Genomic DNA, 18,159 nt, shown 5'->3' on the forward strand with positions numbered 1-18,159 from the left:
ATATAATGTGCCTAGGTTCCCATAAAAACTAGGTGCTATGAACAATGAGTAATACAGGCCTCTTGTTGAGAAAGAAAATTATGAAATCAGAAATACTGGTTTCCTCCAAAAAAGATGTTGAAATCCTAACCCCCAGTACCTCAGAACGTGACCTTATTTGGAAACATCGTCACTGCAGGTGTAATTAGTTTAAATGAGATCATACTGGAGTAGTGGCCCTTAATCCATCCTGATTGGTGCCCCTATAAGAAAAGGGGAGACTATCTGAAGACAGACACACAAGAAGAGAACACCACGTGAGGAGAGAGGCCAAGATTGAAAAGCGGCAGCTACAAGCCAAGAAACACCAAAGACTGCTAACAAACCACCAGCTAGAAAGCGGGGAAGGATTCTCCCACAAAGGTTTCAGAGGGAGCAGTGGCCCTGCCGAAAGGGTGATTGTGGACTTCCAGCCTCCAGAACTATGAGACCATAAATTTCTGTCATTTGAAGCCACAAAATTTGTCCTAGGTACTTTGTTACAACAGTTCTAGGAAACAAATACAATCACTTAGCTGCAATCACTTGCAATGACTTAATCTACTGTTAAGTCTTTATTCAAAATATAAAAATCCTAGAGTACTGTTAGAGAAACAGTCTGTCTTTCTTTGAACCAAATAAAAGTGTCTCTGACAGTTTCTAATCCTTAAATTACATGTGTTTTGGGTTCATGTTTATTCTTCAATACTGGCAAAACTGGGATGTGAACCCAGTTCTTTCTGATGCCAAAGCCCATCATGCTTGTTCCACAGCTGCACATTAAAAGAAATTATGAAGTTCAGTGCAAAGTCCTCTTGATGTTTTTACCAAAATGTTACTTAAAAGGTTATTTTTAAAACCTTCAGCACAAAAAAATTCTAGAATTCTCTGACACATATAATACAAATTTATAATATAAAACTTACAAAAGAATTTTAGAATAACAGATTTATTGAAATGCACAGTTTGTATTATGTTAGCAGATTAGAATTCTTCAGTTTCACTATTTTATACTTCTTCATATATTTTCCTAATCTTCCTATGTCCCAAACAGAATAATACAACCAACAATGAATGGCTTAAAAAGCTGCCTATGGCTTCTTCCTTTAGGAGCAGTAAAGGAAGAAAGCTTTAGCTCCAGGTTCTCATGAAGTCACATTTCCTTTAAATTAGGGGCTCAATCCTTATTGGGACATTCAAGAACCCACTGCGCCCTAAGTTGCTTCCTTCTGGATTAACAGTGCATATATCTAAAACCTAAAATTGGAAACGGAAGGAAATCCTCAAGGGCTGCACTACCGTTCAAACATAAATAATAACCCTAATCTTATTCCTCTAAAAACATGGAGCATTATTTCAGAGGAGGAAGAACAGCAAAACAAATGTTCTATATGTCAAAATTTTATAATTAAGGGAGAGACCCTAAGATTATTAAAAATGATAAAGACATCGAGATACTGATGCTCAGCCAATGAATTGTTTATTGTTTTTAAAGTAAAAATAAAGTAAAAAATTTGTTTTTTGTTTTTAAATATAAATACAGGAAGGAATGAAGGGATAATTTAGATAGCTCTATTCCTTGCTTAGAAGCTTATACCCACTATTTCTACATAATTTTGGATATATTCCCATATTGGATATTCTAATGACATTTGTGAAATGTTCTGTTTCTCCTAGGAACATTTTATATTAGATTTGGTAACTGGTTAGAATAGACTAATGTAGACTTTAAGAATGAGATCAAAACCATGAGATAAAAGATAAATTAAAAAGTACTTTAGGAGCGCCTGGGTGGCTCAGTCAGTTAAGCATCTGACTTCGGCTCAGGTCATGATCTCGCCGTCCATGAGTTCGGGCCCCACGTTGGGCTCTGTGCTGACAGCTCAGAGCCTAGAGCCTGTTTCAGATTCTGTGTCTCCCTCTCTCTGCCCCTCCCCTGCTCACGCTCTGTCTCTGAAAAATGAATAAACCTTAAAAAAAAAATTTTTTTAAAGTACTTTATAGGTCAAGGGGAGAAATGGCATATAAATTAAAAAATAAAGAATATACTTTTAGTACTAAAATTCACTCACACCCTCATTACTACATTAGTTATCGAAACTAACTACACTGCACTCATAGGCACTGTGATCATTATAAGAATCATCTCGGGGCGCCTGGGTGGCTCAGTCGGTCGAGCGCCCTGCTTCAGCTCGGGTCATGATCTCACGGCTTGTGGGTTCAAGCCCTGCGTCAGGCTCTGTGCTGCGAGCTCAGAGCCTGGAACCTGCTTTGGATTCTGTGTGTGTGTGTGTGTGTGTCTCTCTCTCTGCCCCTCCTCTGCTCATGTGTGCGCATGTGCTCTCTCTCAAGAATAAACATTTAAAAAATTTTAAAAAGCAAAAAAAAAGAAAAAAAAAGAATCATTTCATTAAATCCTCAAACCAAACTTCTGATGTAGGGGTCCATGTTACCATTTACAGACAGGAAACCGGGGCTTAAGTAAGGTAACCTACTTCGTACCTAGAGCCAGTCAATGACATGCAAATCCAGTTCCTCCTGCCTCCAGAGCCCACTCACTACACTACACCAATTCTATAAGTTGGTTTTACTAATTGTGATACAACCATTTTCTTTGTTTTGTTACATTTCATGAGATGCTCTAGGACTGTGTATGATCTCTGCATAAGTAAATATGTTAAGACATCCCACCAAACAATATTTAATGAATGTTAAATATGCACAGTCAGCTCCATTTTCTAAAAGGGTAAAAGCTGAAATATTTGACCTTTATTTAAAAAGAGTGGAAAGACTGGAAATGTTCTGAACTTATTTGTAAAATGTGGTAAAATAGTTGATGTGGATAAATTCTTTCTCATAAAAGAACCATAGCTAATAAAAGTAGAAAGAATGAGAAAATTAGAAAAGTCACTATTCTGCAACCCCTAAAGAAATAATGGATCTAGACAATGTCATGAAATACTGCTAAATTATTAGGTGGAAAGTAGAGCCATCACCTAAACTCAGTGATCTCAAGTAGTACAAAACAGAGTACCCAGCACATCTGAAACATTTTGATCAGAAAAAATGAACCCAAATCTAATCAATCCTCTAGCTCTATCAGTCTACAGGAAATTCAAGGGATATACCTACATGTTAAAGGACCCCAGGATACAGTCATCTTAATCCAGAATGTTGGGACAACCTACAAGACATCACCCAGGTCCTTCAACAAATAAATAAAACAGAACCAAAAAACAGGGGAACTGTTACTGATTGTTAAAGATTATGAGACACAGCAAGCAAATAAAATGTACAGATCTTATTTGGATCCTGATTGGAACAAGTCAACTGTAAAAAAAGACATTTCAAAGACGATCAGAAAGTATCAGGGGCGCCTGGGTGGCTCAGTCGGTTAAGTGTCCCACTTCTGCTCAGGTCATGATCTCACAGTTTGTGGGTTCGAGCCCCGCATCAGGCTCTGTGCTGACAGCTCAGAGCCTGGAACCTGTTTCAGATTCTGTGTCTCCCTCTTTCTCTGCCCCTCCCTGTTCACGCTCTGTCTCTGTCTCAAGAATAAATAAAAACATTAAAAAAATTTTTTTAAATAAAGGAAGTATCAGATGATATTAAGGGATTATTAATACTGCTGGACAATGAAACAATATTCTGGAAACACTAAAAGGAAAAAGTTGTGTCTGATGATAATCATACTAAAGAATTCACAGAACAAATGTTACAGCCAATATTTGCTTCAAAATACAGAAAGAAAGAAAGAAAGAAAGAAAGAAAGAAAGAAAGAAAGAAAGAGAAAGAAAGAAAGAAAGAACAAGGAAGGGAAAGCTGAGATAAAAATGGCCAATGTTGGTTACTGCTGAAACTGGGTGGTGGGTACATCACAGGGTCCTATTCTAGTTCTGCACAGGTCTGTAATTCCTCTAGTCTATTTTTGTGTAGGTTTGGAAATTTCCTAAATGTGACAAGGAACAATGTGTGTGTCCTGTTTGGATTCTGATTCAAACAAACCCATTAAAAAAAGGGCATTTTGAGACAACAGGAGAAAAATGAACACAGAATAGATTTTAGGTTATATTAAGGAATTAATAATTTGGTTGAGTATGATTTTAGTATTTTGGTTATTTTTTTAAGTCCCTATTTAGTAGAGTTAAATACTGAAGTATTTAGGGAAAAATGATAAAATATCTCGGATTTTTTTTACAGAAATATATATATTTGAATTTCATATATGAATAAAATATATGAATGGCATCTGGGATTTGCTTAAAAATACCTCAGCATAAATAAAAGTATAAAGGGGGATTAAATGGCAGAATGTTGATAACTGTTGAATCAAGTAAGTGATTAATAAACCTAATTCAAGATAATCATTCTAATATAATATAAACTCCAGGTATCTTTGAAAAACTCAGTATTTTTTTTAAAGAATATGGCTTAAGAAAAAAATACTAAATATAACCAAATAACTGGAAACTGCTTTCATTTTTGAGGCTGAAAGACCTACAAATGAAGAGATATATATCTTGGAATATACATATCTCAAGAAAAAAAAAGACATTATTTTGACAAAAAAGAAATGTATAAATTTAAAATATGTTCAGATAATTGTAAGAATGAAGGATGCAGTCACTGAAAGACTGCAAAACTGGGTAGGGGATATAGTAGGCATCCAATAAATGTTTCTGAATGAATGCTACTCTGTCAATGAGGTTTTTCCTCTTCTAGTATCTAGGAATGTTCTACATCTAAATTTCCATAACACTATATTCAATGACTTTAAAGCTTTCTAATTTTGATACACCTTTGAAGATTAAACTTTATATTTTAAAAATCTTTATCATAATAAAATCACTAAGAACTAAGAAAGGACCCTCGATACAATATAACTCAACCTGCTGGTTGCGCAGATCAAGAAGAGGCCCACAATAACAAAAGATAGACCTCTATTTATACTCAAAGCATTTACTCACTTCATGAGACCCGAATTCTTCTTACTAAATGGTCCAATGATTTTAAACAGCAGCTCCACAACTCCATTTTTCCCTAAGGATACTGAATTCACAGCTAGGAGGGGGAAGAAAGAATGTAAAATGATGTTAAAACCTCAATAAATAGAAATGTGTATTCTTGGTAATACATGGCCAAAAACATACACAAGTTCTGTAGCAGATATGAACTCAAGGCCTCATGACATCCACCTTAGCCAATCACTTGAAGGGAAGATTTGGTTGGGGGTGGGGGTGGGGAGAGGGGGAAGCAGTTATTTACTACCTTACAGGGAAATTATGAAAGAAGTTATATAAAACAACACAATGTTACTACAAAAAAAAATAGTTTTAAATTGCTCTGTTTGTTTCTTCAATAAATTTAGAGAACTCTTAAATACAAGGTCATGGAGATTCAAGGACAAAAACAGTGAGAACACAGTAAGGAGGAGCATGACAGTAACAATAAACAAATCATTACTACATTATTTTCTAAATAACTAAGAGTTGTAAGCTGTTTAGGTTACACCTGTGTGGAGCCCCAAATCCATAATGAAACTGAAGGTATCTCTGTAGAAATTGATGCCTGGGCTCAGTCTTTACCAATGAAGAGGAGCTAGCAAGGACAGGAATTGCGGTAAGGGAATGTCTCTGGAGACAGGGATAACACGGAAAACAGAACAGAGTCCGTGAACAGCACGGGTATAAAGTCACACATTAAAAGATAACAGTATCAGGGGGTGACTGGGTGGCTCAGTCAGTTGAGCATTCAACTTCAGCAGGGCATGATCTTGTGGTTCCTGAGTGTGAGCCGAAAGTCAGGCCCCATGCTGACCCTGTGGAGCCTGCTTGTAATTCTCTCTCTCTCTCCCTCTTTCTCTGCTTCTCCCCTGTGCACATGTGCTCTCTCCAGAAAATAAATAAATATTTAAAAAACTTAAAAAAGCAAGATATAATACCAGACAGAAGTTGTTAATTTGTTCAACTACAGGGAATTGCCCAAAAGGAACAACCAATCAGACATGCATTTTAAATACAGGTCAGATCCCACAGCACTGTGGGTAAGACAGATTTGAAAGACATGTAGATCCTGAGAAACTTAACAGAAGACCATGGCAGAGGGGAAGGAAAAAAAAAAAAGTTAGAGAGGGAGGCAGCCAAACCATAACAGACTCTTAAAAACTGAGAATAAACTGAGGGTTGATGGGGGGTGGGAGATGGGTATTAAGGAGGGCACCTGTTGGGATGAGCATTAGGTGTTGTATGGAAACCAATTTTACAATAAATTTCATATTAAAAAAAAAAAAAAGAAAGAAAGACATTTGTTAGCAGGCTGTGGTCTACGTGAGAGGTGATGAGACCTCAACCAAAGCAACTGTGGTGGGGGAAAAAGAGGAAACAACTTCAGAGTTTCACACAGAATACACAACTACCTATCCAGAAAATTGTGCCTAACGTTTTAAACTCTGAACACATAGATTTTTAAAAATTATAGATAAACCATTACTAGCCTTCTAGTGGTAAATTCAATATGTTGCCACCAAAAATATAAGCTCAAGTTTTGTATGATTATTTTAATTTCTTCTGTATCTAGTTTTCCATTATCCCTTCTAATTTTACCTCTGCCCTGTCTTCTTTTTTCCTTCATTGGGGTATTTGGTGGTTTACCTGTTTATTTTTTTAATTTTACTTGAGTGTAGTTGATACACAATGTTACATTAGCTTCAGGTATACAACTTAATCATTTGATAAGTTTATACATTTGGTATGTTCACCATCAGAATAGCTACCATCTGCCCCATTACATCACTATTACAGTATTATTTTAATCCAATCAATTTATTTTTTACATCAACTGGGTGTTCTTTTTCCTGTACTTTTCCTGCTTTTTCCTCTGCTTTCCTTGTGTTTATTGCTCTCTTAACTTCTTTGGTTAGAAATCCAATTCATTCATTTTCTTCTGTTCTTTTTAAATTATCTAGTGTTAATTCTTTAAGTGGTCAGAGCTATTTTCCTATGAGCTCACCTTTAGCCATAGTGTCAAAGTATAGCTATCGACAAATACATATACACGCACATTTTTATACATACACGCAAACACACACACACATCTCTACCACTTGGACTATCATTATTCTACAATGATATTCTGCCATGATATGGCAGAATCATGTACTCTCCATGTACATCATATCATGTACTCTACAATTTCAATTTCAAGGTGTCTTGTTAACCACTCCAATCCCATAGTCAGGGAATAGAAAGAAAATTCACACCTCCTAGGTTTGGGACCTAATATTAGTGAGAGAGTGTGTGTGTGTGCGTGCTAGGAAGCTTTCGCTCTGTGATCCCTCTTCTCTGCAGCTTCCTCGGAGGCTCCTATACTATTTTCTTCTGTTCCACTACTTCCTTATTGATTGCTGAAGGTAATTAGCTCTAGGAGACTATGCTACCACATGCTTTCCCTCTCAGTTTTCCTCTCATCTGTGAAAATCCAAATAAGCTCAGCAGTTTTTCTAGCTGCCAACACTCACCTATTCTTCCACATCTTCCCACAGGCTGTCTATTCATCCCCTTCACTACAGGCTTTTACAAACGGCAGGAAATGAGAATTCTCAAGATTTTGTCAACTTACCTTCCTACCACTTATCACTTTTGTGGCATGGGGTTAGGAGTTACCAAGAGTCATATTAAATATTCTCTTTTCTTGTCTCCAATTTTTAGAGATTTATGGAGCTTAGGTACTTCCCCATTTGCATTTTGTGTAACTTGACAACACTGAGTCAACTAAAAGCAGCCCTAAAATACTTACAATTGGCAGAATATACTCGTAAAAGCTGAAGACAAGGCAAAACCAAGCGATGATTCTGCAAATTCTGTTTGACCAAATTCAGAGTTATATTCAGAGCTCCATTAATTCTAGCTTTCACTCCAAATTTTTTGTCTGTTAAAAAAAAAATGAACAAACACATTTTAGCCATGTATAACTTCTGAATGAAATAAAAATGTCATAAAGCAATGAAAATTTAAAAACTTATATTATGAATTCATATTATCACACATAAAATTGACCAGAAGTAACTAAAATTGGAATTGCTTTCTTGTATATTTTTTATTTTTTTTTTATTTTTTAGAGGGAGTGCGCAAGCAGGGGAGAGAGGATCTTAAGCAGACTCTAAGTTCTTTCTGCAAGGAGGCTGGCAAAGGGCTTGATCCCACAACCCTGAGATCATGACCTGAGCCAAAATCAAGAGTTAGATGTTCATCCGAATGAGCCACTCAGGCGCCCCTCTTACATAATTTTAAAAGATTCCTTAAACTTTTAAAACATGGCCTGAAAGAAAGTACAAAAGGGCAAGTTGGGAGGACAGCACACAGGGACAGAGGTTGAAAAAGTTCGACTGTCATGAAAGAATAATTTAACTGCTCCACTACATACATTATTCAAAGGAACACCATCACAAGGTTAGGGAGAATTATAAAGAATCTAAATGTCCATTACCAATATTATTTATTTCATATTAACCATATTTTTCAGACTTAGAATATAAATTAATGAAAATATAAACAGCTTAAGTAAAAAATAATCTAGCAAATATTATCAAATAAGTTTCTAAAGGATCTAATTCAACACAGAAAAGGAGAAAAAGAAAAGTTCTGGATTTTTATTCTCACAAAGAGATTAAAATAGTCTAAGAAACAATCTGGATAACAAGAATAATGTTAAGATTTCAAACACAGAAAATAAGCAGGACCAGCAAGCAGAGTTATTTCATTAACAACAGGAATTTTACATCAAAAAGAACTAAACATTCCTGAGGAAAAACTACTCCCATGGGGGGGGGGGGGGGGGGAGACAAAAAGTATAGAAAGTCACTCAAAGAATTACAGCACAATTTCCTTGAATAACAAAAATGGAAAACTAGTACAAATAATAAAGGAGATACCACAAATTTAAAAGTACAGAAGACAATAAAATAAACCATAACTTAGAAGAGACATTAAAGAAATACAAATATAAATTCATGAATGTCTTAATTTCATGAAAAGCAAAGGAAAGCTCTAAAAAAGGAGGAAGCATGAGATAACAATAGTCATCATGAAATAAGGTTTTCTTGTTTTATTTCTCATTTACAGCAAAAATCTCAGCAGGGAGACTTAAACTTCAAATATGAGAGTTAAGGAAAAATAAAAGTTGACATATTTCTTACATTAACTGAATATTTGTTTAAGTATTAAGGCCCTTAAGACAACTGGAAAATTAAAGTCATCTCAGAGATGCTTTGAGGGAACAATTGTTAAAGTATTAAATATTTATACAGTAAGGATATGTATGAAATACATAATAATACACTGAATACACATATGTAAACACTTTTTAGAATAAACAGTTTAACCAAAAGCTTCAAAGTTTAAAACTCATAGGTACACCACAAGGCAATGGCAGAACTCTTAAAAAATTGCTATACTAAGAGTTCAGAGAATCATTTTAATCTGTGTAGCTAGACTACTATAAACTGAATTTAGGTTCTACTCCAAGGATGCCCTTTCTCTGTTAACCTAACCTAAATCACCTTTGTTTCAAATCCCATGTTTTCTCAATTTCTATTTTTTAACATATTGCAGGTCTTAACTGTTATAATAATCGGTCTTACAATATTTTATATCTCTTTTGATCTTGACTAGGTCATCAGCTTTTTAAGCACTGAGACTGTGCAGTACAAATATGACTATTAATGAAAAGTGAACACATTTCACCTCCATGTTCCTCAAAGCATTTCCATCCATACTCCCTCCTTCCAGCTCCAACAATATCCATGCTATATGTGTCCTTTACACACATACAAATGCAGGCACACATACACTAAGACACACTTGTGATTTTGACATATTTTTCTTCCTTTTTTCCAACCTACGCAAAGGAATTCCTCGTGAATTTAGGATCTCCCATTCTTGCAGGCTACTGCAGTTGACTGTAAAAAGTGGTCCATAGCTAAGACTGAGAAAAAGCCGTACCATTTTAGATGTTCAAAACTGACCAAGTTTCAAGGCACACAGAATCAACGTCACAAATGGTTCTATGATGAACACACAAGTGAAACCCTTACCTTTTGGTCCAATCTTTGCAAGAATAGAATGAATCTGCACCATTAACTCCTCATTCTGGGGAGATTCTTTGCTAGCATTCGTAAGTAACTGCAACAATATTTGTGAACCACCTTTGGCGACCAAGAAACTCGCTCTTCGACCTCCACCTAAAAAAAAAAAAAAAAAAAAAGATTGTTTTTAATTGTTTAAACAGCAAATCCTCCCATAACATATTAAAAACATCACAACTTGTTAGCATTCAAGAAATACTTCAAGAGATGACTTCTGAAATGAAATACCTCAAAATCAAATTTTCTTTCATTTCATTTAGTATTTTAGTTAGAAAAACAGCAGAAGGAGTAAATAAAAGTGATGCCAAAATTCTACACTCAAGGCTCTGGAAATGGGTTTTGGAGTGGTTTGAGGGATACTGGAAGATCCCTCAAATCAAAAACAAAGCAACAGTAAGAGTATGACATCTCGGCTTCCAAATTCTGATACTCAGAACTGTCTCTATATGAGTATCAAAAAATTCCAAATAAAGTACACATAATACATTGTTGATCACTGTTTACAAACAGAAATTAGACCAAAGGAAACAAAAACTTACCAGCTGACACCAGCTCAACAAGAATGCTTAAGATATTAAGTGTAGTTTGAAGATCTTTCGTGTTCTGAAATAAATAGTTTATTTGCTGTATTAAACCATTGTAAATCTGTGATTCCCAAACCTTTTCTGTTCCTGTTGTGAACTACATATATTTTTACAAATGACCCTTCCAATTTCTCTGAGAACAAATGTATTTGGGCTTCCACTATTCCCACTCATCACTTCAGGAGCTTCTTCTTGCCCAGGAGACTGTTTGCAGGTCATCTGAGCTATTATTTTCTTAGTACCAACATTATTACAAGAGGAATTCATTTATCATTTGAATTCATCATCTTCTACCAAACAGAAAATACAAATAAATGAATCAAAATGTGAAAGGCACTACAGTGTACATATGGTGACTACCCAGTCACCTAGCTCCCCTCACAGAAGGCAACTGCAGTACCAGTTGCTTGTGTATCCAGCCGAAGATAATGTGCACACATAAAAGAAATCCATGTAAATGGAGGTGTATACACAGATTTCTACAAATGATATTCCCCTATGGATACTATTCTATACATTGATATTTTTATGTATGAACAAATGGTTTCTTAACTCTTTTTTAGGGGCTACAGGATATAATCCATTATATATGGTGATGCCATTGTTTATGAAACCAGTCACCTACTAATGGAGTATTTAATTTTTCAAATCTTTTGCTATTAAAAAACTGTAACAAAAAATTAAGTACATGTTTATACGGAATCCAGTACATCTCCATATGGGACGAATTCCTGGAGTTTCTGGGTCAAAGAATATGAGCATTTACTTTGATGAATATTACCAAAGTGCTCTTCATGGAGTAATTTACACTCCCACCAACAATGTGGAAGAGTATTTCCCAAAGTCTGGACAACCAATCTAAGAAGAGAAAATGTTTAAATACTTTCCTTTGGTTACATTTCTCTTATTAAAAGCGATGCTTGGATCAAGAAAACCACAGATAAAGCAGAATTATGACCTACTTAGAGAATTTCTTCACCCCCAAAGTAGAGGAATGTTACAATGTTTATACAGAGGAATTTCAAAAGTGCTGTGTATCAGTGACTGGCAGGAGTCTCTTACTCTTCCCCTTTCCAAAAGGGAATGAGTGTTGTCTCTGCTTCACCATTTTAGCTTATAGACTAATGGAACCAAAAGGCCACATCTAGACCAGTTAGAGGATTATGCATTAACCAGAAACCCTTGTCTTAGCATTGGAGATATTAAATGGACCATCAACTCACTAGAGAGGAATCTGAAAGAAGAGAGGGCCAGACAGACATCTGTTAAAAAGAATAATGGACTATGGCAGAATATTATTACGTGTTTGGCAAACTGATTTCATCTTCTTCCTGGGTACACAGTCAAACCACATTTTCCAGCCCTCTGTAATTAGGTTTGGGCCATGTGACTGAGCTCAGGCCATTGGAACCTGAATTGAAGTTGTATTGTCATGTCTAGGCCTTACCCAGACAAGTCTCCCATATGTAATTTGCCACCTCCCACCCCTGCTGACCTCAGTAAATTGTGATAAAGCAAGCAAACAAACAAAACAAATGGTGTTCAATCTCAAGTGCCATTTGTGTTTCTTTTCCTGGGAACTGTCCAGAACGTCTACACATTTTTCTATTGGGTTACTGATTTAATTTTTCCTTACTCATTTGTAAAACTTCTTTATATGTTAAAGAAGTTACACAAGTTGAATGTTTTTTCCTCAGTTTGCCAAGTGTCTAGGGTGTTTTTTTCCTATGTACTTTTGTTAATGGAGTTGAATTTATCCATATTTTCCTTTATAACTCCTGAGTCTTTTTTTACATTAGAAAAGCCTTCCAGGGCACCTCGGTGGCTCAGTCAGTTAAGCGTCCAACTTGGGCTCAGGTCATGATCTCACAGTTCGTGAGTTCAAGCCCCATGTTGGGCTCTGTGCTGGCAGCTCAGAGCCTGGAGCCTGCTTCAGATTCTGTGACTCCCTCTCTCTCTGCTTCTCCCCCGCTCAACCTTTGTCTCTCTATGTCTCTCAAAAAATAAATGAACATTAAAAAAAATTTTTTTTAATAAAAAAAAAAAAAAGCCTTCCCTGTTTAAAGATTATTTAAAGATTTCTCCCATTACTTCCTCTAGTATTATGATTTTATTTTCCAAGCTTAAATCTTTGCTGGATATAGAACTTACTTTGGTGTAGGAAGTAAGGATCCGCTACACTTTTCTAAGTGGCTACTAATCTATCTGAGCTCCACTTAGTAAGTAATCCCTCCACTTCTCACTGATCTAAAATGCTACCTTTCTTAGATGATATTAAATTCCCATGTGATCTTTATTTATTTCCAGAATTTCTATTACACTGATGTCTATTACTCATGCACAATTTCTAAGCTATCTGAATTACTAAAATTTTATAGTGTTCTTTGATATTTGGTGCAGCAAGTCTTTTCTCATTTCTCTCCTTTTTCAGAAATGTCCTTTCTACTCTTGCTTTTTATTTTCCCATCGGACTTTAGAAAGAAAACTGTTAATGTTTTTATTGAAATTACTCTAAACTGATGAATCAATTTAGGGAAAAATGACATATCATTTTGAATAGAAAGTGATTCCTACCAAAAAACATGAACTTACTCCCTGTTCTTTTTTTTTTCCAGCTCTGAGATATAATTTGACATATAACACTGTGTAAGTTTAAAGCATACAATGTATTCACTCCCCACTCTTAACACCGCACTGAATAAAATTTAAAATCCTGATTCTGACTATATCCTGCTGTTCCACCCAAAAATTTTACACTGGGATAGAAATTTAATTATTACCAACATAATATAGTTATTCAACCAATACATGCAGTAAACTAAATCACAAATATATATCACCTAACACAATAAATGAGAATTTCCAACATCAATCATTTATTTCCAGCTAATGCTTTCTTATTACCAACTGGAATGGCATGTTAAAATTTAAAATATGGTTACATGATAATCATCAGGGAATATACTTAGAGGTTTACCTAATATATGTTAGAATGCTTCTGCCACCGTTCCAAGTGATCATTTAAAACATAAAACTAACTTCCATTCATTGGCTTTACCTCTAGAATAAAACTTTTATACTTCATATATACATTTTTTCCTTCAGTCCTGGTTGGTATTAATAGTTATATTAATTAAAGCCTGTCAGTGATTTACCTCTAGGGTTGACAGCAGAACTTCCATTCCTGTAGAACCTTTGGCTGTCATTTCTCTCCTTGTCTTTTCTGAAAGGTATAAAAAAGTTTTCTTCTAAGATATGAAAGAAAAAAATTACATATAATTCTATTGTATAGCTAATGTAGAATCCACAGGACTCCATTGATTTAGTAAACATTCTAAATTGGTTCTTAGATGTTTCTCCCTCTGATACTGCTAATTATACTCTGTGGGAACTTCCAGATCTCAGTTTACAAGACCTTCCTTGCATTTGATCACATTTCCTATCATGAACTAGATGAATCCTTATCAATCCATCTGTAATCTTAAAATCAACAGTAAAGTGTAGATACCAGAACTGCAGGTGAGGTAGGAGTAGTAATGGTAGGCCTCTTTATTATCTTTATGACTAGAATTAGAAAATATTTAGTCAAAATTGGTGAAAACAAAAACCTAGTACCATTTTCAAATGTTTTTACTGAACTAATACCATTTTAAAATTCTGAATTACACAAAAATACAAAACTAGGGAAGAGCTGCTTCTGCAAGACTCTGGAGATCAGATCACCCAAATAATCCCTTTTATCTCACTGAGATTGGGAGCAGGGGGAACAGTATACATTTTCCTCTATTTAAAGGTTTCTAGAGCTTCTCCACGATTCTTTTCCTTTGATTGACAAGATAAGAAAGGTAGAAAGGTAGACATTTAGATAGACCACACACAAATTATATGTACTTTACCTATATCACTTCATTTATGACTCACTTTAACTGTCCAGGAGAAAAATTACTATTTTTACAGACCAGAAATTTGAGTTCAGAAAGAAGAAATCTGTACAATGTCATTGAGCAGGTAAGTGTAACAGTAAGAGACTGAGTGATCCGGATGTTTCTGAACCCAAAGCTTACAGTCTTTCACTGATTTAGTGTATTTCTAAAAGAGCCACAGGAATCATTCCTTTATATAGGACTGTTGGTACAAGAGACTTGATGACCCTCTCCAACTGTTTCACACCTAAACATTAGTGCCAGAAATTCTTTTAACATAGAATGACAATGCCATTCCTTTCACATTTTGAGATTTTAAAAAGAGAACACAAATAATCCATTCTCAATACAGCACATATTACATAGTAAAGTTCAAGAGATTGGTAATACCAAATGTGTTCTACACAGGGATGATCAAGGAGTCTAAGAGCAGAATGAGCCCCGAAGCCCTGATAAGGGGAGGGGGTAAAAGTGAGACTAGGCCTTTAGAACACCACACTTCTGCCCAAAGCAAATCCTGTTCAACTTGCATCGTGAAAGAACGAAAAAGCCATACGTGGTATAATTCTGCCACATACAAATTATATATTTACAATTTCACAAGGAAATGAAGTGTAAAATGTAGACGACAAGTCACAAAATCTTGGGAAAAAACTCATTAGTCTGATACCCATCTGAAAATTAGGTTATTCTAAATTATAAGTTATTACAAAAAGGGACAAATGTGCTACAGAGAAGTTATAGTAAAATATTATTTATAATAACTATTAGTAACTACCTACAAAATAAATATGGAGATTAGAAACCATATTTTTCTTTAAAACAACAAACTCATGCTATCATGCATCATCTTGGGTCCAGATAACGAATTTTGTAAAACTTACAGAAGTCTTACAATCTGTTTAAATATAAACTTGAATAAGTGACTGTTCATCTCCTTACCCCTTGCCATAATTACTAATGCTTAGAAGAATGACAAATTTCTTTACCTACAAAAAAAGGAAACACTCATAAATATTCGTAAAACTCAATTCCCTTTTAAAAAGTATATGATTCATGGGGCACCTGGATGGCTCAGTTAAGCAGCTGACTTCCACCCAGGTCATGATCTCCTGGTTTGTGAGTTCGAGCCCCACTTCGGGCTCTGTGCTGACAACTCAGTGCCTGGAGCCTGCTTCGAATTCTGTGTCTCCCTCTCTCTCTGCCCCTCCCCCACTCATGCCCTGTCTCTCTCTCTCTCTCTCAAAAGTAAACATTAAAAAAATTTAAAAAATAAAAGTATGGGATTCCTCTGCTGACCCTTCATTTCCCTGGGCCAGCTGCCTCCATCAGTAAGCACTGAGTTATAAAATAAATATTGTTTAAATATCTACAATGTACCCTTGATTTAACCTTTTAAATAACACAACTGATTTACTATTTTTTTTTTACATTTATTTATTTTTGAGAGACAGAATACAAGTGTGGAAGGGGCAGAGAGAGAAGAAGACACAGAATCCAAAGCAGGCTGAAGGCTCGGAGCTGTCAGCACAGAGCCCAAAGCAGGACTCTAACTCACAAACCGTGAGATCATGACCTGAGCCAAAGTCAGACACTTAACCGACTGAGCCACCCAGGGACCCCCACAATTGATTTACTACTAAAGCCAAATGATTTTTCAATATTAATCACACAGAATAGTCAGAAGACTGAGATCTCCTCTACTAACAAACCATTACATTTTCACTGTCATGGAAGACCAAAAACTCTCCTTATTGTAACATCCACGATCATCTAGTTTATTCCACACGCTAAACGAAAACTAGGTGCCATACAGTTTTTTACTATACTCTAGATTCTGTCATAATCTAAGGAGGTTTCGATGTCAATGATTCAAATACCTAGCTGCATAGTTTTTTGACAACCAAACCATTCTCCTTTGCTCTAATTTATCAACCCTTGCAATTCTCGTACCCCAAACTGTCCTACCTCTGGAATCTTAACCTACAATCTCCCTCTATCAGACCCCAGACTCCTAACACTCCTTCTTTCTTTTCGAAAGATTAGGGAAGTCTCACTGTCACTTTCACTGAAACTTCCTAACTCATCAAAGGTAGTGCTATTTTCAGGTAAAATCAGGTCTAGACTTAACCACCACAAAGCTTTCTAATTAAGTAAATGCTAAAATGTGCATTCTCTTTCCTACATCACAGTAAAAATAATGCCATAAGAATTTCTTCTCCTAGTTTAAGACTGTTAGTACCAAAAATTCACCATTTCCATCCTTATTTGGAAACACAAAACTACTGTTTTCACTTACCTCAACTCACAGCCATCACCATCTGCCCTGCCATAGCCCACAGCTATTCCAAACGTTGTACCAGTCCTCTACCTGTGGACTCTCAATCCCTGGGCCTCTGTTCCCAACTCTCAGCATCTATATTTCCCTCAATGAATTGAGACAAAGTGATCTGTTAAGTATGGATGAAACTCTATAAATAATTACCAAAATCCATATACTCATGTATCAAAGCCTTGACAATTTTGCATTCCTTTTTCCAGTCAGGGTATTGGAAGAGGATGTGTCCTTTTTACTACATTCTGAATCCCATCCTTTCTACCTACTTATAAAGCTATAGCTTCAACCTCCACCCACATACTGTTTTTTATTTTCCCATATACTTAACAAACCTTATTTTACCTTGCCTCTTCCTCTATTTCTTTGTTTTCTCAGTGAAACTCTCTCCAACAACAGCAAAAAAACTCTATACTCCCCATCGTTATTTCATTTGCCACTCATATTACAGCATACTGTAATCTTCCTTCTAATTCCACCACTTGAAAGTGCTCTTGTTGTGGCCAGTAATTTATTATCAAGTCAAAAAGGTCTTTATTTTAACTCACCTCTCTATGTTACTTAACATTACTGACAATGCTTCCTCCCTTGGCTTTTTCAAAAGTCCTTCCCAGTTCTTATACCGCTACATGCTTTCCTCAACACTTTCAATAATCTGAATGTTATATTTAACAGGCAAGGATTTTAAAGCAGCTATTATAATTACATTCTATTACATTAAGGAAAATACAAGGTCACTATGAACAAAAATATAGGAAATCACAACAGAAAAATTAAAAGTATGATGAAGAACCAAATGCACATTTCAGAAAAGAAAAATACAATGTGTGAAATAAATATCAGATAGACATAATGGTAGACTGCAGAGGAAAAGGGCAGAGAACTTGAATAGAAAAAGGGAAATTTATCCAATCTGAATAACAGAATTAAAATTGAATAACAGGAGCCTCAAGGACTTCTGAAACAATCTCCACAAGTCTAACATATGTATAATTATAGACCCAAAAGAAGAGAGAATGAAGAAAATAAAATTTTTTGATCAGCCAAAAATTTCCTAAATGTGAAAAAAGACACAAATGTAAAAGTTTGAAAAGCTCAGCAAATTCCAAGCAGCATAAATACTAAGAAAACTACAGGCAAACTTCTGAAAACCAAAAG

At 35.4% G+C, this 18,159-nt stretch overlaps 1 protein-coding gene across 5 annotated transcripts in view; it reads right to left on the reverse strand.

Moving 5' to 3' along the window:
* Nucleotides 1–18,159, reverse strand: part of AGTPBP1 (ATP/GTP binding carboxypeptidase 1) — a 160,398-nt gene that overhangs the window by 102,065 nt on the left and 40,174 nt on the right. For all 5 annotated transcript variants that reach the window (XM_049653537.1, XM_049653190.1, XM_049653318.1 and 2 more), the window contains 5 exons: nt 13,899–13,966; nt 10,699–10,762; nt 10,109–10,255; nt 7,813–7,944; nt 4,986–5,079 (listed from right to left, as the gene is read on the reverse strand). In XM_049653537.1, the coding sequence (XP_049509494.1) occupies nt 4,986–5,079; nt 7,813–7,944; nt 10,109–10,255; nt 10,699–10,762; nt 13,899–13,966 (505 nt within the window). The remainder of the gene's footprint in view (nt 1–4,985; nt 5,080–7,812; nt 7,945–10,108; nt 10,256–10,698; nt 10,763–13,898; nt 13,967–18,159) is intronic.

This window comes from Panthera uncia, chromosome D4 (assembly GCF_023721935.1).
Source record: "Panthera uncia isolate 11264 chromosome D4, Puncia_PCG_1.0, whole genome shotgun sequence".
NCBI lineage: Eukaryota > Metazoa > Chordata > Mammalia > Carnivora > Felidae > Panthera > Panthera uncia.